Below are 22,681 nucleotides of genomic sequence, written 5' to 3'. Positions count from 1 at the left end.
AGTGGTAGCAGTAATGATTTAAATAATAACAATATTGTCAACAGAATACGTTCTGTAAAGCATAGTATATATGTAACAGCTATTTGAATAATACTCTTTGGAACTCAAATCCCCACACTGACATCAACGCGCCATCTGAGTTCCCAGGAACTGTCTTCCTTTCTAGGGGAGCCCCCACTGTTCCCAGGGCTGCAGGGGTAGGGGGCTCACACCGGGCGGGCAGCTCACAGGTTCTAGAATCTACACGCCTACTGCTCCCCACAGGCCCCCTCCCACAGCCACCCCAAAACCTGCCTCCCTTTGGCTTTCTCAACACTGCCTGGCGTGGTGTACCCCACGTTTTCCTGAACACCAGGTCCAGCCAGCGGCTCCATCCCTCGGGACGGGCTGGGGACAGGGGCAACGCGTGTCCCGCCTCTGCCGGCCCCAGTGGAGCCCTCCGGGGGGACAAGTGGCTGCGCCCGCGCTGCCCCCCAGCCCTGGTCCTCGGGCAGACACTAGCCGGGGGATCGGCGTGCTGCCCACTCGCTCCCCGCTCACCTGCATTTCTTCCCCATCACATCTAACTGCCCCCAGGATAGGCAGGGCTGTGGGGGACGCTGGAGACGGGTGCCAGGAGGGCCGCCTGTGGGCGAGAGAGGGTGCAGAGGGCGGGCAGCCTGGGGGTGCTCACCAGTCACCAGGGGAGGCAGGCGTGAGGGGTGCCAGGCCTGGCCGGCCGACAGGTGGACAGGGCCGCCCCGGGCAGGTGGTGACCGCCCATCCCCACGTCGGACAGCTCAGGCTTCTGAGCCAGAGGCGAAGGGGAGGGAAAGGAAAGTTAGAGCGCAAAGCAGAGCGAGAGAACACACGGGAAGCCAGCCCGACTCGAGGTATAAAAATCTGTATTTATATTACAAAGACAGAACGATACAGCACAGTCCCACCAGTGGGCCGGGGGGTGGGGGGCCTTTTCCACTCTCCAGCGAAGGCCTGATGGCACAGCCACCTCGCCAGCACCGGCCCCTGGGGGCCCCCACGCTCTGGCACAGAACCCGCCCCGGTGCCCCCGACGTGCCGGGCACCCACCCCTCCGCGTGAGAAAGAGGCGGGGCTGGGGGCAGCCTGCCTAGCCCCGCAGGGGGAGGCGCGGGGGGCCGTCCGCCGCTCGGGCAGGGCTCGGCGCCGAGGGACGCCCCCCCCGCAGGCGGCTGGGGCTGCACCAGGACAGCAGTGGCCGGGCGGGGCTGCCGCCCTCAGCGAGGGTGAGTGGACCCAAACATGAGCCTCGGGTCCCCGGGCCTCAAGGCACCGTAGCAACCCACGTGAGCACGAGGGGCACCCGGGGCCCCGCCCTGGTCCCCGTGGCTTTCTGCAGTCGCCACACCTGGCAGCCCTGAACCCACCCGGCACGGCCACCGGCCAGGCCGGCCGGCGGACCAGGGGCAGCCTGGCCACCAGCCCCATGGACCGGCGCCCCTCAGCCCGGCGAGGGACAGGGCGGGCCAAGGCCAGCTCGCCTGTCTGCTGGGGGGCGGGCTTCCCAGACCCCACGCCTGTGTGGTCGACGGCGCCAGCCCCCAGCCCAGACGGGAACCGAGGCCTGCGAAGCCCCAGGCTGAGCCGCGCGGCTGGGAAGGTCGGAGTGGCCGCGGCTGGCCCCCCGGGCTGGCCCGCCCTGGCCAGAGGTGGGCAAAGGACCCACCACAGGGGAGGGGATGGGGCGAGGAGCTGGTGCTCCGAGAAGGCGGAGCACCCCCCACCCCGGGGCCCCAGGCTTCACCCGGCCCTTCAACCCGGGAGCTTGGGTGGCAATGCCCAAGCAGGGGGGAGAAGCCCCTTTCCCGGCAGCCCCTCCCCACACCCACCACGAGCTGTCCCGATGGCCTCCTGACCCCGGAAACTCCACTGGCCTGCGCCTCCCTGGGAGCAGCCCCCACCGCCCGCCCATCCGCGCCCCTGCAGGGCAGGTTCTGTGCCAGAGCTGGTCAAAAGCCCCCCCCCGTTCTGCCTCAGGCCCCCCCCCCCAGGGCCCTCCCTCGGCGTGACGCAGGACATCCGTTCTCCCATGATTTGGGAATTGGTTAAAATGCACCGATGGGTGGTCCCGCGGCCTGCCCCCCGCGTATTGCTGAGCCGGTCCCAGGGACCGGGGCGTGGGAACAAAGGCCAGCGGGAGGCGCCGGCCACTTGCGCCGCACCCCCGGGGCATCAAGACCGGTGGCCGAGGCCCGGGCCGGGGGGACGGGGTGGGAATTGGGTTCAGGCCGAGACCCTACTTCTACGAGCTCCCGGGGCGGCAGCGCAGGCAGCCGCCGCCGGCCGGGGACAGGGTGGGGGTCACAGAAGGCAGGCGCGCCCGCCGCGACTGCGGGGGGGAGGGCAAGGGGGCCCCGCTGGCCGGGCCTGTGGGCACCCCTGCGCCCGGGAGGACGTGCCGGGGGGGTGCCCGGGCCGCACGCAGGCACGAGGCGCGCGGTGGCGGTGATGGGCGAGTCCCTGAGACACGGGGCACCCCACCCTCAGCACACAAGGACAGGACAACAGCTAGGAAAATAGAGTACAAAAATCTCGTTCAGGAAATAGAGGCGGCACAGGCTGGCGCGCTCGGCTGGCCATCTGTAACGCCTTGAACTCTTAAAAAACGGTTCTCCCTTCGCTTTTTGGGGAGAGCCTCTCTCCCTCCAAGGCCTGGCACAGGCAGACCATGCGAGGGAGCCCCTTGGGGGGGCTCGAGGGAGAGGCCCGTTTGGGGCCCCCGCCGGGGTGTCTGGGGACTGGAGCATCAGGCAGGGAGCAGCATTGCTTTTTTTTTGTTTTTTGCTTTTTTTTCCCAAAGGTAAGGAGGAAAAACCCCCAGTGTCTCAGGGGCTGCACGCTGCCCGCCCAGCTCGCCCAGCCCCCGCAGGGAGGCGCGGGCCCTCGTCCCTGCGCGGGCCAGCCGGGCCATCCGGGCAGGTGCGCTGGGGTGGGGGTGAGGGGAGAGCCAAGGCCAGCGTTTGCCCAAGGGCCCCTGCAGGCTGGCCGGCCCACACCCTCTGGGCTCCAGGAGCCACTGGGCCTGGCGTGCGTGGGCGCGTGGGTGTGTGCCGAAGCGTGCACGTGCGTGTCTGATGCGTGGGGGTCCCCGGCCACTCCTGACAGCACAGAAGCTCCCAGCCGGGTGCCGGGAGCCCCCCCTTGTTCCCCCTCAAGCGCCCCAGGGTGCTCACCCGAATCCCGCCCTTCACGGCCCCTCTGTCCATGCCTCAGGAGCCCACATGGACCGACAGACGGACGGATGGACGGAGAGCCGCTCCTTCCTCCTTCCTTCCTCGGTCCACTCCTTCCTCCTGGGATCCGGGGCGGGGTCTGCGACCCCGAGGAGTTGATTAAGCCCTCACACGGCGCCCGCCGAGGTTTGCAGCAATGACATTTAATACTTCCGGAATGATTAAGACTCTGAGAACAGACTGCGGGCGGCTACGCTGGGCTCCCGGGGGTGGGAGCTGGACCCTGCCTCCCGCAGGGGGCTCTGCCCGGCGGGGAGGGGCGGGCGGCCCGGGCAGCGGCTGCAGCTGCCGGGATGGCCCAGTGGCGGCCCGTGGAGAAGTCTGGCACCGGTCACAGGGAGGCCCGGAGGGCTGAAGTACGGGGCCCGAGGCCGGGCCTAGGACAGGCCAGGGCAGCCCCGCCGGCAGGGGGGCCCCAGGCCGCTGCTCGGCAGGCCGCAGGGGTCGTCGGCGTCACTGCTGCTGCCAGCGCTGTCCAGCTCGCCCGGCCCGAACTCCATGCCCTCTATGTCCACCTCTGGGGGACAGAGAGGAGGGTCAGCAGAGCCAGAGGGCAGCAGCCCAGGCTCTGCCCCGTGTTTCACCGACTGACATGGGAGTGGGGGCCCCTGCCCGAGCCTGGGGCAGCAGACGGCCGGGCCTGGGCAGGGGGCCTCGGCGGGCCACACGGCCCACGCCCTTCCCCCTGCCCCGCGGTGTTCGGCGCCCACTGCCCGCTCTGCCGGCCCCCCACCCCCCCTCCCCGCCGACGGTGCCGCCCCAGCTCCCACCTTGCTCGGAGTCGTCAGTGGAGATGGCGGAGCCCGTGCTGTCGGTGCGCACGCGCTCCACGCTCTGCAGGGACAGCTGCTCCAGGCGCCGCTTCAGGAAGCGGTGCTCCCGCTGCAGCTGCTCCTTGATGCTCAGCGCCCGGCGGTCCTGCTCCTCCAGTTTCTGAGGGCGCAGGGGGGGCCGTGAGCCGGCGGGAGGCCCCCGCCAGCCCGGAGAGGCCTCGGGGAGGGCTGTGTCCCCTTCCGCAGGCCTGAGGCGCCCACCCCATGGCCGGGGCTGGCGGTCACACCGGGGGCCACCTGCCGGCTCCGGGACCCCACAGGCACCTGCCCGGGAGGGCTGGAAGCCCTGGGGCAGCTTGGCCCCCGGCCCTGCCCGCTGACCCCCCGGCCCCCATCCCGCTGACCCCAGCCCCCGCCAGGCTCTCTCCCACACCTTCCGGCTCAGCCGCCTGCTCTGCGCTGGCTTCGAGGGCCCCACCCTCGAAGGGCCTGTAGTCCTGCCCCGAGGTACCAGGACCCCCAAACCAGCAGGATTTGGTCCGGAGCCTTTGGGAGGCGGCTCTGGCCAGTGTCCCACACGGCGACGTCCCACCCCCAGCCCCGGTGCCCGATCCCCACCCCAGAGATCACCGTGGCACCCCGGGCTACGTCATTCCCACCTGCCGCCTGCTGGGGGACGGCCCCCCTCCAGTGCCTTCCAGCTGCTGCTCCTTCACCCGGCGGGGGCGGCCTCCCCCTCCTCGCCCCCACGCCGCCCACCACCGCCACCCAGCCAAAGCCCGAAACCCACGGGTGACCAGCTCCCGCTGCCCCCCCCCCCACCGCAGGGCCTCCCAGCCCCCGCCCGCCCCGCCGCGCCTGCCCACCTTGATGTGCACCTTGGCGCGCTTCAGGAGGCTCAGCGTGGTGTGGCGGGTGCTGTCAGGGCCCAGGGGCACCAGCTGCTTGAGCTGCTCCAAGTACAGCCTGAGCTTGGCCCGCCTGCAAGAGCCAAAGGCGGCGCGTGGGGCGGGCGGCCCTGCCGCAGGCGCCGAGGGCCCTCGGCCCAGCCGCGAGCTCACCCGCCCCCAGGAGCAGCCCGTCACCCCTACCAGCCACCCGGTGCCCCCGGGTGCCCACCGCCCCAGCTCGCTGCTCCCCAACCCCACCACTTCCCGGCACAGAAGGCCTGGGGCAGGCAGCCTGGAGGGAGGCAGGGGCACGGGGGCTGGTCTGGAGATGTGGGGGCCTCGGAGAGGATCTCGGACCCTCCCCACCTCCCCCAGGCGCGCTGCACTCTGCTCCCACTTGTCACCACGGAAAGAGCCAACCCAGGTGGGGGCGGGGGCCGGGCCTGCAGCCCCCACCCTGAGCTCCACATCCCTGTCCCCGATCCTGCACGGCTGGTGGCTTATCCCTGCACAGAACTGGAACCGGAACACCCAGTGGCTTTGCCTACAGGCCGTACCTCACGGGGACTCGCAGCCCAGACGCCAGCCGGGCTGGGGCTGTCTGGACCTGCCCTTGCAGGAAGCACGCTGGCCAGTCGGCGGAGACCCCAGGCGGCTGAACCCAGCCCTGCCCTCCCTGCCCAGTGACAGGCTTTGCTTTCCCGTGCAAGGTTCCTCCAGGGCCATGGGCAACCCCGGAGCGCTGGCGTATTTACCGCGGAGGGGTTCCAAAACTTCCTACTCGGCCCCTGCAGGGCACTGGAGGAGGCTTCCTAGAGCATGGAGATCCATTTAGGGTAAATTCTTACAGATGGAGCAACAAGGTCAGGTGAAAAGGCAGGAATCTTTTTTTTTTTTTTTTTTTTTTGAGGCTTTGGAAAACCTGCTCCCAGAACTACCTCGCCAGGGAGAGCCAGCTTCTCACAGCGGTGCCTGGCTCCTCACCTTTCAGCCCGGGCTCCCTGCTTTCCAAATCCCCTGCCAATCCACCACCTCTTTGGGTCTTCGAGACCTGGGAGCCGGCTAAAGTTGGGGGTTCTCTAGAGACGAACCCCTTCTCCCACCTACACGGACTCGGGGAGGGCCAGCCTGGGCTGGGTAAAGGCCCCGGGACTGATGCTCCAGGACTCAGCCACTGCTCCACCTTCACCTCCAGAGTAGGCCAGCACCCCTTCCCTGCCCCCCCGCCCCTGCAGAGAACACTGTTGAATGAGGCTGGGCCCCACCCACAGCATGCGCCACCCGCCGGCAGGTGGGGCCCCTGCTGGGACCCTCTGTTCCCTGTCCACTCACTGTACAGATTTTACAGTCTACCATTCAGTCACTTAAGCAGTAGATGCTACTTATGGCAAAACTACAAAAAGCAAATCAAGAAAAAAAAGAACGTCATCAAGAAGTACCCCAACGTCCACCACCTAGAAACAACCATGTTACCGTTTTAGCATACTCTGCATTTTCACAGCAGAAATGTCACGTGGGACCATCAGGAGACAGGACCTCGTATGTAACAAGTAACCCAGTTTTGTTTAAAAAATAAAAAATGGACGCACAGAAAAGACTCAACACGACACCACGAACACCGACAGCCAGCATCTCTGCACGATGCGATGGGCAATGTTTATTTTTTTTGGTTTTGTGCTTTTCTGTATTTTCCAGATTTTCCAAAATTAAAAAAAGAAAGACCACATATTACTTTTACAATCAGAAAGGACATGTTTGTACAAGAAGGAAAAAAAAAAACAGCAAAACAAGACAAGTAACAGAGGAAAATATTTTGCAATACACATAGAAGACAAACAGTGCTCTTAACGCCGTGAGCGTGTACAAATCGAAAATGAGAAGAAGCCTCCGATGTGAAACAGGCAGAGGAGCCCGAGAAGCCGGACAGAGCTAAGCCACCCTCCAGCGGGGCCCCGCCTCCCGGCAACCAGGGAAGGGATCGCCCAGACAAGAGATGCCCATGTCCCCCCTTTGCACGGGCCGAAATCCAAAGGCGTGCGCGACAGCGGGGCTGGCGTGTGGGGACGGTGGTCGTTTGTCCAGCCCGGGGGCTGGGGGTGGGGCAGCCCAGCTGCAACAACCAGAGCTAAGTGAGTTCAGGCCCGACCGCCCACGACGGCCCGGGAGCTGGCGGGAGGGGGCCGGCTAAGGCCCCGGTGGCACAGGGCGTCCTGTGCAGACGGCAGAGACCAGGCAGCGGGGGGCACAGGGACTGGGCGGGCAGCGCTCGCGGCGTCCAGCAAAAGGGCGCATCGCGAGGCAGCCCCAGCGAGAACCCGCTCGGGCCAAGTACGAGGGTGCACCGCGCCCACGTGGAAGGCAGGGTGCGGGCGCGGGCGGGGCTGCCTCCGGTCCGCGCGGGCAGGTGCTCTAGGAATCGTGCCGCAGAGGTTTCCACGAGGCAGGGTGAGGCCATCCGCCCGCGGACCACCTCGACACGTCGCCCCGGGGAGGCACGGGGCCGGGCTGAAGGACCCGGGCTCAGCCTGCGCAGGTGCTGGCAGGACCTTGCTCTGGGCTGGCACTGGGCCGTGCGTGGGTCCCTGCCCTGCTGCGGTCCCTCCTGATGCCGTGTCAGCGCCCCAGGCCCCCCGTCGGTGACTGGGGCTGCCCCCAGCTGTCCCGGGAGCTTTTAGGAACCCTCCACACGCCCTCACCGCCAGCCCCGGCTGCTCTGAGGACGCACAGGCTCCAGGAGGGCAGGGCTCCCGGGCCAGGGTCCCGGCCAGCAGGGGGCTCAGAACCCACGAGGAAAGAGGCTGCCTTGGGGCGGGGGGCACAGAGGGAGCGTGCCTCCCCCTTCTGTCAACCCGGGCCTTCTAAGGTGTCCTGTTGACAACCAACATACAACCCTTGTGCAGTTTATAAAAGCACAGAGCAGAGGGGGCCGTGCTGGGCAGCTGGGGAGGGGCATGACGGGAGGGGGAAGGGACGGAGGCTGCACCCCGCGGGCCACGGGGGCCATGGCCAGTCTCCCCCAGATGGGCAGGCAGGTCCCGGGTGGAGAACTCGATGCCCCCCGGAGTCCTGGACGGCAGTCTCCACGCCCGAGAGGGAATGTATGGGCAGGGGGGCTGGCGGGGGTGTAGGGGGACCAGGGGGCCTAGGGCCGGGGCACAGGGCGCCGGGGGCCAGGCTGGGGAGCTGGGGCGGCGGCCCTAGAGCAGGGGCTGGGGCTGTGGGGCAGGGGGCAGAAGCAAGGCCAGCCTTCAGGCTGAGCTGACCACCCCCCGGGGAAGGCCTCAGGACCACCTCCTGTGGGGGGGGGCAGTAAGGAGGGCTGAGGCCCCCCCACACCACGGCCACCAGCCTGAGGAACGCCCCAAGGCAGCAGCTGGGCGCGGCCGGAGCCGGAGGAGACCTGCAGGACACCAGCCCTGGGCAGGGAGGAAGGGGGGGTGGGGGTCTGGGGTGGGCCGAGAGCCGGGGGCCAGCCTGCGGTTCCCACCCGGCCCCCAGCTGAGGGGACGCTTGGGGACGGCATGCCCAGGCCTCCTGGGCCACCCAGCCAGGTGCTTCCTTCCTCCCTGCAGCCAGTGGCCAAAGCATCCAGCCGCAGGGCCAGCCCGGCCGAGGTCCCGCCAGGGCCCCAAGCTCCAGGCCCGTGGGCTCCCCAGTGCCATCCTCACCTGCCTCTCGTCAGCCAGGAACAGAGCACCCCTCACGGGGCTTGAGGGGCCAGAGACCCCAGGCTGCCCCCCACCCTCTGCTCTGGTGTCTCAAAAGGAGCCCACGAGGCCCAACCAAGGGCAGACTGACAAAGGCAAAGGGACCATGGCCAAGGCCAAGGACAGCGGACGGCGCAGAGGAAGGAGCCCACCCCGCCCGCCCAGCATCGCCCGGCTCTGCCCTGCTCTCGTAAAGGGGCTGCTCCCGGCGCCGCCTCCAGGAGGCCCTCCCGGAGCACCACGCCAGGCCTGCCCAGGTGCTGGCCAGGGCAAAGCCCCTGGCCGGCGAGCACCCCGGGCCCCGCCGGGCTCTCCTCGGCCCCCGCCCCTGCCCCACCTCCTCGGCCTCTAGGGAAGCCCCCCCACACGCACACGCCCTTCCAGGAAGCTCCTCCAGGGAACACGGCGTTCCGCCTCGGCCCGGCCGCCGGGCCGGGATCCCAGGGGAGCGGAAGCTGGCGCTGCCGTGGGCGCAGACGTGGTGGGGGAGGGGCGCAGAGCACTGGCAGAGCTCCAGAGCACCCCCCCGAGCAGGCCCAGGCGGGATCCCGTCGCCCCCAGACCCAGACCCCCCAGCCTGGGCGGGAGGGAAGAGCTGCCCGCTGCACAGCCACAAGCCAGGGTCAGGCTGACGGGTGGGTCGCCCCTCGTCCCGGTAGTGGCGGCTGCCTCTGCCCATCAGGGCTCCTGCGGCTGCCCAGCAAATACACCTCTGCCCCCCACTGCGGAACCAGGAAAGGGACCCCCGGCATCCTGCGCAGGGCCCTGCGCTGGCTTGAGACTCAGGCCACCCTGCTGCCAGGGCCCTGCCCTCAGCCAGGGCTCAGCTCAGACTCCTGCCCATCCAGCCCCCTGCCCCTCAGGGCACTCGGGCCTTGCCCCTTGGAAGGCAGGCCCCAAAAGACGTGGGGGGGGGGGGTGAGGGGGCAGGAGGCCCAAGCCACAGGCCAAGCCCTCCTGGTCAGAGACCACCATTTCTGCAAAGGGAGCTCAGGCCGCCCCACCCTGGGCCACCTGCCCCCAGAGGCCACGCGGCATGCGGCCCCCTGCCCAATGCCCCGACCCCACCCGGCCCCGGCCCCAGGCTGAGCTCCAGGGGAGCCCCTCAGCCCCCTCCCCGTGCCTCCCAGCCCCAGCCGGGGCCCCCGCTCTCAGGAGCGGCCCTTTCCAAAATCAAGCCCAGCCCGGCAGGGGCAGAGAGCTCAGCTCTACCCAGGTCAGGTCGAACAGGGGTCGGGGGGCCAGAGGCGGGCTGGACGCGCCAGGGGGGGCGTGGGCGGCGGTCACTCACCTGTGCTTTTCTAGTTCGTTGTGTGAAGACCTGCATAGAGACAGAAAACAGCGTTCACTGCACTGCCTGCCCACGGGTGCGAGGAACGACAGGCACGTGGGCCCCAGGGACGGGTTGGGGACAGCAAGGGCCAGAGGCAGCACCAGGGCAGGGGGTGCAGGGGGCGTCCAGGGACCCCTGGAGCCACCCAGCTTGCTCAGCGCGGCCAGGAGGGCTCTAACAGCATAAGGGTGCAGACCCGGCCCAGAGGGGCAGAAAGGCCAAGGAGCCACGGTGGCCACCGGGTGCTGACCCACCGGGGCTGTCCTTGGCACCTGGGCCAAATGCAGGCTGCCCGCCAGGACGGAGCCCCGTGAAACTGGGGCCCCAGGAGAGGGGCAGTCCTGTCCCTCACCCCGGCCCATGGGGACAGCGGCTGGGCCTGCAGCCTGCCTGACGGCAGCCCCACCCTCCCGAAAGGACACCGGGACGAGCAGTCCCCGCCGGGCCAGCCCCAAGAGGACCATCTGCACAGGACGCTGCTGGACCCGCGAGGGCAGCGCGGGCAGGAGTGCCCATCGGTCCCATTTGGACGGTCACAAAATGCCGAGTGCTGCAGTGGGTGGTGCCACCATGTCGGCCCAAGGGGACAGGGGAGCCGCGGGGCCAAGCGCCAGGCCTGAGGCTGGGGAGGGGACAGGGCCTTAACGAGACAGGGACCCCCTAGGCCGGGCAACCGGGTCCTGAGCCTCCCAGGTGGCTGCACACGTGAGCAGAGCGGTTTGAGGGGCCCAGCCCACGGGGTGCACCCAGAACAAGCGCTGCCCCCCGCCCCCCGATGGCCACCCACACTCTGGCATTGCCCACGGACCCCCGCCACAGGCGGGGCTGCCCACCCAGCTGCCATTCTCGGGGGCACCCGCGGCATAGCCTGGACCCAGCGAAGAGGGCAGGCCACACAGCAGGGGCACAGCCGGCAGCCTGGACGCAGGGGACACTCCCTGGGCGGCCTGCGGGTCGAGGGTCCCCCAGCCTCTCCCGGGGCTCTGCGGGGGCGTTGTGGGGGCAGGCCTGCCGCACGGGGCTCCTGGCAGAGGCGCTGCAGGCCAGGCCCCGGGGCGTACCTGTGCAGGGACCGGGGGCGAGGTGGGAGGCCTGCTCGGGCCCTCCCGGCCGCTCCTCCCCGCACAGGAGGGTCTTGCGCAGCCAGCTCGCAGGCCCGCCGCCCTGGAGGCCTTCCTGGAGCCCCAGCCGCCCGCCAAGCTGCCCGCGGCCCCAGCTCTGCCCTGGCCCTCTCCTCTCCTGCGGCGGGCGACAGGCCTCACCGGTCAGGGCTCCGGGGACCCTGCTGTGCCCCGGCCCCTGGTCTGGGGCGGCCGAGGCCCCGCTGGCCAGGACCGCCACAATCACCGCCCAGGATGGAGGCGACCCGGGAAGCCTTGGCTGACTCTGGCCCTGGGGGGGGTCAGGTCCTGAGGGTTAGTCAGGCCCCGGAGAGGGGGGGGGCGCCAAGGCGCAGGAGACCCCCACCTTCCTTCTCCTGGCCCCTATCTCATTAGACTGTGGGAGACCAGGAGCCCCCTCAGGACAGGAAGCACCCACAGCGGGTGTGGGGGTTGGCCCTGCACCAGTAACTCAGCCCGCTGTGCCTCGGTTTCCTCGGCTGAAAACCGGACGTCACTGGGTTTGTGGTGAAGATTAAGCAGTTGCGCGGGCGAAACGCTGAGTGCGTCGGAAACCCCGCGGTGCCTTCGCTGGGGCTCTGGGTGCTGCATGCCGCGGGAGCCTGAGGACGCGGCCCGGAGCTTTCCGTGGGTGGCAGGGCCCTGACGACAGTGAAAGCCAGCAGCAGGAACCTGGCTAGCCGAGGGCTGCAGGTTGTGCCTCCCTCGCAGCCTGCCCCAAACTGTCCCAGCAGGGGGCCAGGGCCCGGGCACCGAGTGCCCGCCCGGCCAGGGACCAGCACGTCACACGAGATGGGTCCCCGTGCCAGCCCGTTTCCCAAGGACCCGCAGGCCACAGGAATGAGCCCGCCCTCTGCCAAGGGGCCCAAAGCCCCCGCGAGCCAGGCTCCTGGGGAGAGGCCCGGGAGCAGCAGCAGGCCACCGTGGGCCCCTGGCAGGCACCCGATAGTGGAGCCCCCGGGAGCCCCGCCCGGAGTACAAGGGCTCCCGACCCCGGACGTGAACGCGGCTTCCGGGCTTCTGCAGCTCAGAGGGCAGGGCCAGGGGGACACAGCCGAAAAGGCCGGGGTCACAGCCTGTCGTCCCCCAAAAGGGCCTCCTGTCCCACAAGAGCACCCCCTGCGCTGGTGGCTGCCCTCGGGCTCCTTCATGAGCCGGACAGGGAGGGGTGCGCACAGGGGTGGGGGAGGGCGGGGGCGCCCAGGGCAGGGCTGCCTTTGTCCAAGCAGCAGAAGGGCCAGGACTGGGGGGCGGCGGGTTCGGGGGGTCAGGGCCGGCAGCCTCGCCGAGCCCCGTACTGAGTCTCAGTTTCCCCAAGGACAACTTTTTTCCTTCCCGGAAAAGTGCAGGAGGCCCGGGGCGGGGAGCGGCGCGGGCCGGGACCCCGGCGGCGGGCGCTGTACGCGTGGCACTGTTTACGCGAGAGGCCGGGAGGCGCGGCCGCGGGAAGATGGCGACGGGCGGGCGGGGCCGGCGGGCGGGGCCGGGCCGGGCCGAGCGCCGCCTCCTCCAGGCGGGCCGCCGGGACGCGCTGCGCTGCCGGGGCCGCGCGGGCCGGGGTCGGGCGCCGGGGGGGGGGGGTGGTCCGGGGGCCGGCGAGCTGGCCGACCCCTCCGGGCGCGGCGGTGCGGGGGGCGGCGGCGCGGGGGGCGGTACCTGTTGTTCGGGGCCTTGCGCACCAGGCCGGCCGCCTTTGTTTTCTTCCTGCCGAAGTCGCCGTCGAAGGGCAGCACCGAGGCGTAGCCGTGCTCGGCCTCTGCGGACAGACGGCGCGGTCAGCGGAGCCCCGGGCCCCCCCACCCCGCCGCCGGCGCACAAAGGGGCGCGGCGCCGGCTACCTCGGTCCCTGCGCTCCAGGTACTCGGCCGCCTCCAGCAGCATCAGCAGGGAGTTCAGCTCCATCCTCCGCGCCCGCCCGCCGTGCTCCCGGGACGGCGGCGGCCGCCCCCGGCCCGGCCCCTCCCGGCCGGCCCCGCTCGCCGCCCGCCCGCCTGCGCGCCCCGCCGCCCCGCTCCCCGAGCCCGAGGTCTTCCAGCGCGCCCGGCCGCCACCCTGCGCCTCGGGCTCCGCAAATTGACACATCAGGCCGAGCGGCGGCCGACTCGGCCAATAAGGGCCCGCGCTCCGGCCCGGGGGGGCGGGTGCCGAGGCGGACCGGGGCCAATGGGGACCCGCCGAACGCCTCGGGCCGGGGCCGAGAATGTTGACAGATCCGAATCTCGGCTGGGATAGGCCGGCCGCGGTAGTAACAATTTAGAAGCCCAAGCTTAGCAACAGCACGTGGTGGCCCGGGCCCCCTCGCGCGCTGACTGGCGGCCGCCGTGCATGTTAAGTAGGCGCCGTACGCCGATTGGCTCAGAGGAGTCTATGTAAAATAGGGACCGCGGACCAATGAGCGGCCGCGAGGCGCCGGCCAATGACGGGAGCTGCGGCCGGACGCGTTGCTGAGAGGAAGGGGAGCGGGATGCGGCGCTGGCCCCGCCCCGCCGCGCCCGCGGGGGCCGCCGGGACCCTCGCCCGCCGCCGGGAGGTGCTGCGCCGCGCGCGCCCCCCGGCGCACCGGGCCCCGCAGCCCCCGGGCCGGCGGCAGCGCGAGAGGGTCTCGCGGCCTCCGGGGGTCCTCCATAGGGCTGCAAAGCGAGCCCCGTCCCCGCGGACGCACACCGAGCCGGGGGGAGGCCGCGGGTCCGGGGCGGGGCGCAGGGCGGTCGGAGCCCACAGCCGGGCCTCGCGAGGGTCTCGGCGAGGAAACTGAGGCCCAGGCGGGGAGCGGGGGCTCCCGGAGCTGCCCCCTGCAGCCCGGGCCTGAAACGGGGGTCAGGGACCCGCCCCCGCAGACGGCACAGGCCCCAAGGGGGGAGGTGGGGCCCCTGCGAGCGGTCCGCGCGGCCCCTCGGCCGGGGAGGCGCTTCTGGCTCCGGCGAGGGTCGGAGCTGAGGTCCCCCCTTCTGGCGGGCGCGGCCCTCGGGCGCCTCCACCCCCGGCAGGGCCGGGGACAGGGGCCTCCCTGCCCGGGGCAGCCCGGGGCCTGGGCGGGTCCCGAGCGCCCCCCCTCCTCTCCCCGAGGGCTGGTTTTCGAGGTCCTGGCCTGGGGCGGCTGGACCGCCACGTGAAGTTCTAAATGGGGGAGAGGGTGGCGCTGTTGCTACTACCAACCAAACAACAAAAACGGTATTTTAAAAACAGGCTAAACGTCTCAGCACTTCTGGTCCCGGGACCGCGTCAGTAGCGGTTGTGTGTGCTTCCTGCTGGGTCCTACCCCCAGTTCCCAGGGAGGGGCACTGGGCCTGGCAGCGATCCCCAGCAGAAGGGGAGCCTGGCCCCACGGGGGTCCGCTCGTGAGATGGGGGGTGGGAACACGTGCTCCGGCCAAGCGGGGCGGGCTGCAGGGGAAGCGGGGCCCTGCCCTCGGCCGGCCTGGCCTGGCCAGTAGCGAATCCTGGCCCTTCTGCACAGCCCCCCCCCCAAGAGCTCTGCCGTGGCCTGGAGGGCAGCCTGCATGCAGGCTAAGGGGGCACCTCCCCCTGGCAGCTGGGGTGTGCTCTGGCCCTGGAGGGAAAGGGCCCACCTGTGGCGTGGGGTGCGCTCTGTGCCAGGGTGGGCAGGGTGCCTGCCTGGGTCTCCCGGCCAAGGAGAGAGGGGGCCGTCCCCACTCCGCTCCCCCCCTCGCCACGCCCAGCACCGGCACTGCCCGCTGGGCCCCAGCCGGCCTGGGCGCCTGCACCCCGGAGAGCAGCGGGAGGTGGCCGGGGCCGACGGGCGCCGGGAGGGTTGGGGAGGGGCGGGGCGGGGGCGCGCGGGCCGAGGAGCGCGCCGCGGGGCCGGACGTGGGGGGGGGGAGCGCGGGCACGTTCCAGCGCCCGCGGTGGGTGGTGGGGGGGGGGAGGCCTGACTTGGGCGGGGGCGGGGCGGTGCTGGCGTGCGGGGCTGGAGTCCTCCGCTACCATCCGCTACCCTCCGCCACCCGCGGCCGGGTCTCGGCACCCATCGGGCGCCGACGTGCCCCGGAAGATGGGGCGGAGGCGCCGCGGGTCAGCGCTGCCGGGCCACAGTTTCCACGGAGTCCCCGGGGTGGAGGCAGGGAGGGCGCTGGCCCTTCCGTGGGAGCCGAGCCTCTCCAGGCGAGTCTCAACTCTGGGCCCGTGTGGCAGGGCCGGGGTCCCTCCCAGACTGGGCCGGGCGCCCACTCACCTTCCCAGCCTGGCAGCCCTTCCCCCACAGTAGGGACCTGTGGGGTGAACTTGCGAAGCCCTTGCAGCAGAAGGAAGGTACAGCTCCCCTGCCGCCTCCCTCTGCAAGCCCTCCAGTAGCCCCCCAAGTCTGACCTCCATATAGAACTGGAGAAGGGGACCCTTCCCTAGTCCCACACTGCCGCCTCCTCTGCAAGCCCTCCAGTAGCCCCCCAAGTCTGACCTCCATATAGAACTGGAGAAGGGGACCCTTCCCTAGTCCCACACTGAGCATGCTGTCGCCCCCCACGGTGCGCACAGGCCCTCAGGGCCCCCTCCAGGCAGCCCTCCCTGGACCCAGCCCGGTCCCTGGCTCCTCTCTGGGCGGTCTGAACTCCCTCGCTGCCCCCCATTCTGATTCTGGGCGATAGCAGGGCAGCAGGCCTACCCGAGCTTCCAGGGTTTCCTGCCTGATCACGTCCTCCAGGACCCAGGGAGAGTCAGACCGCCTTGGACCCTGATCTGGCCACGAGACCTTGGATGAGTTGCACGACCTCTCTGTGCCCCATTTCTGTAGCTGGGACACTGGGGGATGCTTGGAAAGCCCTGAGCTGGGCATGGGGGTAGGCAGAAAGTGTCAGGAAACGCTAAGGTCAGCACCCAGTCCAGCGCGGGCTTCGGACCCAGGCCCTGCCCAGGCAGGCGGGTCTGGGAGGCAGCACCCGTCCGTCCCAGTCGGCCAGCTGGGACCTGAGGTGGGGCAGCAGCGCCCAGGCCAGGCGCCCCAGCTCTTGGGCGCCTTCTTAAAAGTTTGACGCTCAAAAAATGTCTCCAAAAGACAAAAAGAAGACAGCAAAATCAAAATTAATGAAGATGTAATTAAATGGCCATATAGCCTAACATGATGCTGCATTATTTTTTATTTTTTAAAGGAATAGAATAAGTTTATTTTATGTATGAGCAATTCGTTGAGTAGATTGCTCTCACCTTATCAGGTTTTCTCATGATGATGGATAACTCCTGGGACAAATTAGTTGTCAGTGAAATGAATCACTTTTAGCCGAAAGTGTCCAAAATCAAAACAATGAAATTTCCTTTCAAATTCTTTTATAGGAATGAAAGAAAAGTTACAGATGAGGGATGTGGACGCAGGTCCTTGTACCTGCTGTGGGGCCAGGGCCGCTCGCCGCCTGGCCAAGCTCAGGCTGCCCCAGCCCCGCCCTGCCGCCGCCCCAGCGCCCCGGGGAGCTCCCTAGGACTGGGGAAAGGCCTGGGGTGTGCGTGCAGGCCAACCTCCCACGAAGGGCGGGTCCTCGGGGCTCGCCCCCACACCCGTCTCCCAGTCCTGCCCCTGCGAGATTCTCTGGGATGCCTAGGGGTGGAACAGGCTCTCCTCCTCCAGGAAGCCCTCCAGAACCCCCAGGCCACACTGAGGGGGCCTTCCCTCGCCCTGGTTACTGAATATGCACCAAAGTCGGGGGCGTCCTCCCTGCTCAGGTGGGGGCACTGAGGGCTGAGCCTGGGGCCCCAGCCCCCCACCCCGGCTGTCTTTAGACACAGTGGGCAGTGTGCTTTGTCAGGCCCACGCACCTGGGCTGCCCATCTGGCCCAGCTCAGGCCCCCGACACTTCCAGGAGCAAATGCACCTCCCAGCAAAAAACCCGACGCCCTCCCTCGAGCTGGCCCAGAGCCCCCGCCCCAATCTCAGAGACAGGAAGGAGGCGCCGAGGGGTCACTGATTCCTGAGGAAGGACCCCAGGCCCTGCCCTGGGGCCACTGTATGGCAGGACTGTGCCGCTGAGAATGGGGGAAGGAGGCCGTGGGGAGGGGCCACTGCGTCTGCCAGCAGGTACTGCCACCCCACCCCCGGGGTTCTGGGAGTCCAGCTCCCCAAGCACCCGGGTTGCCCAGCCTGGCTGAGCCCTTGGGGGCCCAAGCTCCCTGCCTGCCGGCTGTCTCCCTCCTGCAGGACGCTGGGGACCATGGCCTCAGGGAGCCCCCCCACAGCTCAGCCCGGGGCCTTGTCCCGAGGTGGGGCAGCAGGTTGGGGCGCCCCCTGGTGGCCATCAGGGCTGCTCCCGGGGACCCTCCAGGAGCCCCACCTGCCACAGGCTCCTCTCACACAGTGCCCACCCTCTTCACAGACGTCCGCCCAGGGGCCTCTGTACCCACACTGACAGCCCCCCTAGGTCCACATATGTCCCCAAAAAGGGCACAGGGCGGCGTGGACTTGCCCAAGGGCGCACAGCCAGCTGGTGTGTGGGGAGAGCCGGCTGCCCCCCTCGCCAGGACTGGGTGCTGGCCTGAGAAATGTGGGGGTGGGAGGAGTGGACGTCCACAGGGTGCTAGCCGGGCATCCTGCTGCCCTAGGGCTTGTCTGTGGGACAGAAGAGCCACCAGGGCGGGGGGAGCAGGCAGCCGGGTGCATGTGAGTGTGGGGTCTGCAGCCGCCTCTGCTGGGGGGGTGCTGAGCCTGGGTGAAGGGGCTGCCCTTCCCGGCAGAGGTTTCCTCTGGCCTGGGGCCTCCAGGTGGGTGGCAGGGGATAGGGAGCTGCAGGGCATCTGGGGTCCCCCCTTTGGAACGCTCCGGCTGCTGCCCTCCCAGGAGAGCTGGCGCTGCCAGGCCAGGGAGGGCGGGCGCTGCGGGCCCTGCTGGGCCAGCACAGGCATCGCCAGGGGCCCCGGCCCTGGCCTCCAGCTGCCTGGCGTGTGCAACGCACAACAGGACCGCGGCCGACGCTTCCCCCTCCACGGGGCTCATCCGCTTCCGCCGCTCGTGTGACCCTGCCCAAAGCCAGGGCCCGGCTCGGCCACACATTGGCCATTTTCCCTGCTCCCTTGGGGACGGCTGAGGCCAGCAGATGGATGGCCTGAGTTCAGTTGGGGACAGAAAACGTCATGGGCAGGATGGCAGTGATGTCAGGGAAACCGAGGCTCAGAAAGGCTGACCTGCGCAAGCGCCAAGGCCGGGAGCCCCCAACCCAGGGGCTCCCGACCCAGTGTCCTTGCTGTGGGTGGGCAGCAGGCCGCCCTCCCTTCTCCCAGACCCCCACCCCACCCGGGTCCCAGCTCCGCCCTCGGGTGGCTGCGGTCCCGCAGAAGGGAGCTTCAGGAGACCCCTCGGTCCCTGGCGCCCCAGGATGTTTGGGCACCCTTGTTGGGGGTGACCCCCCAGTTGCCACCTGGGCAGCCCCCAGGGCCAGCTGTCCTCCCCAGCTCCTGCCTGGCCCTCTGGAGGGCGGCTCCGGCCTCCGCTCTGGGTGTCCATTTCCTCTCCCCCCTCCAACCTGGTGGGCCGGGAGGCCTCGTGCCCCATGTCAGGAGGGTGACAGACGAGGGGTGCCCGTGAAGAAGGGAAGCTGCCAGCCCCTGCAGGGGTGACCCTGCTCCTCCCCGCAGCCGATGATCTCAGAAGGCGCCGTGGTCCAGCCGGCGACAGGCCGCAGCCGCCCGCGGGCCTGCAGGAGGGGCGGGGAGCGGGGAGCCCCACCTCGGGCCCCAGATGCCCTTTCTCTTCCGCCCCCAGGGACCCTGGCTGCTTGGAGGACGCCCCCAGCCGCTGAACGCTTTCTCACCTGGCGGGAGCAAAGCGGCCGCTCGGGCCTTTCCCAGCCCCGGCCCACCCCCCCACCCCCGCTGCCTCCTCTCAGTGACCGGGCACACACAGTCCGAGGGCTTGAGCGCCGCGGCCACCCCCGCCGGGCACTCCACAAGGCCCTAACCCGGGCCGCCAAGCTGGGGTCCCGCAAGGGCCGCCTGCCCCCAGAGGCCAGGGGTCCAGCCGAAGACCCAGCTTCTCAGAGGCCGCGTCCTCCCGGGCCAAGAAAACAGAGTCTGTTCCCTCGAGGAACGAGAGTGCCTGCAATCCTTAAATAGATTTATGGAAACGGCTTCAAGTTACAGCGTTTAGAAAATAAAAATCATCTCCGATACATAAGAGTCCCTCCGTAATATATATACTTTCCCTCCCACGGAAGCTGTTCTTGTGCGTGTCTGTTCCACCGCTGAACGGTAATTGGATTTTTACCCTATAAAAGAAGCCTTAGGTGTGTCCCCCTCTCTAAAAATAAAACTGCAATCATCATTGCAAAATAAGCCTGAGATTTAAGCCTGAGGAGGTGCCCGCGCTGCGGCCGCCTCAGCCTGGCCCCGGGCCGCTCCGGGGTCTGAGCAGGTGGGCCGGGGGTCGGGGGGTGCAAAAGCCTAGTGGTGGCCGAGGGGGCACCCCGCGGTCCTTGGCTGCCCAGCCTGGGAACCGGGGGAAAGCGCCGCCTGGGGGCCTCTGCCATGCGGGCCCGGCCTCCTGCTGGCAGCGGCAGTGGTGAGAACCCTAACCCCGAGTCCCCCTCCCGCGCTGCCCCCGGGGGAGAAATGGGATGCGTGTTGCTTTAGCCGCGGTCCTGAGGCAGGACGATGGGGCGGGGGTGGCCCTGGGGACGGGGTGGGCACTGCAGCTCCAGGGCCCTTGGAGGACGGCCGTTTCTGGTCAGTGGGGGCAGGGCGGGGCTCGGGGAGCCCTCCGGGGGCTGGGGCCTCCAGAGCCACCCTTGCTCCAGCTTCCGGCCCCTCCAGAAGGGGCTGCACCCAGTGGCCACTGCAGGGCAGCAGGGCTGCCTGGGCTTGGATAGAGACCCCTCCCTGCCAGAGTTAAGAGAGGGTGCTAAGGCTAGGCAGGGCAGGGGACAGGTAGGGGGAGGGCCCCATCCCTGCCCAGGCAGACCCCTGCCCGAGGCAGCCATCGGGCACCCCAGGGCGCCTCGCTGGCCAAGCAGACCCCCTGTCAGCGCCAGCCCTGGGCCTGGCTGGGGTCCCGCCGTGGGCGGCAGCGTGGGGGGCCGAGGCAGCCCTGAGCCCTGCGGCGTGGCTGGCTGGACGGGGGAAGTGGGAGCCCGTGGCCTCCATCCTGGGGTCCTGGCCGGGTCCTCGCCACCTCTCCCGTGGTGGGCGGTGCTGGGCGCTGTCAGACGCCCGCCTTGTCGCTGCAGAAGGGCGTGACGTGGAGCAGGTAGCAGTGGGTGCACACGCGGGCCGGCTTCATCTGCCCGTAGCGGGGCAGCGGCGCCGAGTGCGAGGAGCAGCGCGAGCAGAAGATCTGGGCACAGGAGCAGCGGGCTGGGCCGGGTTTGTGGGCAGGGTCCCACACAGCCCCCCTACCTCCAGGGCCCTCTCCCCAAGCCTGCTCTGCCCAGAGGGACAGTGCGGCAAGGACAGGCGGCCCGGGAGCTCCCCTGCAGATGTGGCTGGGTGTCAGCAGCGGGGGCCGCCTGGACTCGGGCCGGGGGCTGGGGACGGGGCCCCCCTCCAGGGCGGCTGGCCGGCCCCTCTGCCCACTGCCCTCCCGCCCCCTCCCCAGCTCTGTGGCGCCTGGGTCCCCGGGACCGCCCCGGGCAGGGGTCGAGAGCCTGGACGGAGGTCGGGGCTCCCCGCGCCTCACCAGCCCCCGTGAGGGGCCCTCCTGCTCCCCACGGCCCAGGACCGCCCGGGGCGCTGGCCCACCTTCCCGCAGCTGCGGCAATGGTGCTTGCGGCGAATGACGGTGAAGGGCGCCTTGCAGGCGGTGCACAGGGCGCAGGCCTCATCCGGCACCCACTCGGGGGGATCTGCCACAAGGGGGGAGGGGCACGTCGACAGGGGGCGCAGGCGCCGCGGCTGGGGAGGGCATCGGAGGCTGCGTGCGGGCGGGTGTGCAGGGCCGGGCGCCGGGCCCGCTCCCGCTGCGCTCCTGCCCTCCCACGTCCCTCCCTCCCACTCAGTCGGCAGCTTCGACTTGGGGACGCTGAAGCAGCCGTGGACGGGTCGCCCCGCGCCGCGCTCGGCAGTGCCCGGCCACCTGGACGCAGGACGTGCGGCCTGGGCTTCCTGCTAGACGGCCATGCCTTGGCAGAGGCCCTCGTCCAGCCCTCCCCGGCCAGCGCCCAGCCCGGCAGGGCCACCCACGTCAAGGCCGTCGGGCGAGGAAGGGGTGGGGGCTGGGGACGGCGGGACGCGCTGGGTGCTCAGCCAGGAGCCCCTGGTGGCCCCGCGCTGGTGCTGCCCTATGCCCGGGCCTGGCTCCGGGGAAGCCCTAGGGGCGCGGGCTGCCATGGCCCGGTGGACGCCCTCCGCGCAGAGACCCCGGCTGGCCCCGCCGCCCTGAGCGCGGGTCCCACCTCTGGCTCAGCTCCCAGGGGCGGCCCCTGCCCCACCCCGAGGCCCCCCAGGCCTGGACTCCACTGTCTTCTGAACAGTCCCAGCCCCGTGACGCCCCAGGTCACTCTCGAGGGCCCTCATGGCAGCGCCCGACAGTGCGCTCTGGGGTCCCGGGGGGCACTGTGGGAGGGAGGGAAGCTCCCGCTCGTGAGCGCGCCTTCCTCCAGTGCCGGCACCGGGCAGCCTGCCCTGCCGAGGGGCCTCTGCATGCTAACGCGGGCCACAGAGCGCCCTTGGCCTCCAGGCCCGACCCCGAGTGGGTGCTGCCCGCACCGAGCCTCCTGCGGCCCTCTTCCCCCTCCTCACCCTCTGCCTCCACCTTCCCGCGGGTGTGGCCGCTGCTCCCCTTCCTGCCTGCTCAGACCCCTACAGCGCCCACCGCCCTCCTTGGCCCCCGTCCACAGGGACGAAGTGCTCCCCGTGGCGGTCAGCCCGGAGCCAAATCCTTCCCTGCCCAGGGGGCCATGGGGGCTCTGCAGGGTGGGGGGCTCCTGCTGTGCCAGCCCCCGCCCAGTGAGGATGTCCGGCCCCCCCTCCAGGCCCTGCCGAAGCTCCTCGTGCCCTGGGCCCCGTGGCCGGAGGCTCGGGGGTGGGTGAGGCGGGCAGTCAGGGAGCAGGGCCAGGCAGTTCTGCGCCCCCCTCTGGCAGCCTCTGCCCCCCGCCGCCCGCCTTGGCCCTATCCCCGGCTCCAGGAACCAGCCGTCCCCCCCCATGGCCTCGGGGCGCCCACGCCCCAGAAATCCCTCCCGCGATGTTGCCCAGCGCCACATCCTGGGAGCTCCGCTCAGTGGGAAGGGGCTCGCGGCCCCCACAGACCCCGCGAGGAAGGCGCCCTGTGACCCGCCCACTGCCCCACGCACCTTCCAGGGGTGCTCAGGGTACAGCCAGGGGTCAGCCCTCCAGGCCCAGCCCCGGCTTTGCCCCTCGTCCCGCAGCCCCAGGTCACACGCCCGAGTCCGGGGGCAGGAGGGCAGCCCGCTGGCCGTGCCCAAGGGCGGGGGGGGGGGTTCTAGCAGGAAGCGGGGAGGGCCTGGGGCAGGAGGAAGGCCACAGGCCGGGCGGGTGGGCCTCGAGTCCCCAGGGCCCTGCAGCGCAGCCCCCGCCCACCCAGTCGCAGGGGGCGTGGCAGGAGGGGGGCTGGAGAGCCGCCTGCAGCTGGCCACCGGCCACCTGGGTCCCGGGCAGAGGGGCAGACGCGTCCAGAGAGCCCCCCCGCCGCCGGGGGCTCGGGCCGCGGCGCCTCCCACA

The 22,681-nt window shown here is 70.1% G+C and overlaps 2 protein-coding genes across 3 annotated transcripts in view; both read right to left on the bottom strand.

Annotated features, from left to right (window-relative positions):
* Positions 1–867: 867 nt before the first annotated feature.
* Positions 868–13,172, bottom strand: MXD4 (MAX dimerization protein 4). Its single transcript, XM_058301509.1, has 6 exons — positions 12,914–13,172; positions 12,732–12,831; positions 9,913–9,942; positions 4,891–5,005; positions 4,022–4,184; positions 868–3,768 (listed from the first exon to the last, which is right to left on the bottom strand). The coding sequence occupies exons 1-6, from the start codon at positions 13,155–13,157 to the stop codon at positions 3,629–3,631; spliced, it is 792 nt and encodes a 263-aa protein (XP_058157492.1). The 5' UTR covers positions 13,158–13,172; the 3' UTR covers positions 868–3,628.
* A 5,932-nt stretch (positions 13,173–19,104) lies between these two features.
* The window catches only part of ZFYVE28 (zinc finger FYVE-type containing 28), a 124,587-nt gene continuing 121,010 nt past the window's right edge, over positions 19,105–22,681 (bottom strand). The window contains exons 12-13 of one of the 2 annotated variants that reach the window (XM_058301470.2): positions 20,741–20,844; positions 19,105–20,336 (exon numbers count right to left, since the gene is read on the bottom strand). In XM_058301470.2, coding sequence (XP_058157453.1) covers positions 20,205–20,336; positions 20,741–20,844 — 236 coding nt within the window. In that variant the 3' untranslated portion in view covers positions 19,105–20,204. Of the gene's footprint in view, positions 20,337–20,740; positions 20,894–22,681 lie in introns of both variants that reach the window. The other variant, XR_011649702.1, reaches the window with a different exon arrangement.

Source organism: Dasypus novemcinctus, chromosome 1, assembly GCF_030445035.2.
Source record: "Dasypus novemcinctus isolate mDasNov1 chromosome 1, mDasNov1.1.hap2, whole genome shotgun sequence".
Classification (NCBI taxonomy): Eukaryota; Metazoa; Chordata; class Mammalia; order Cingulata; family Dasypodidae; genus Dasypus; species Dasypus novemcinctus.
This window is presented reverse-complemented; position numbering and strand designations above follow the sequence as displayed.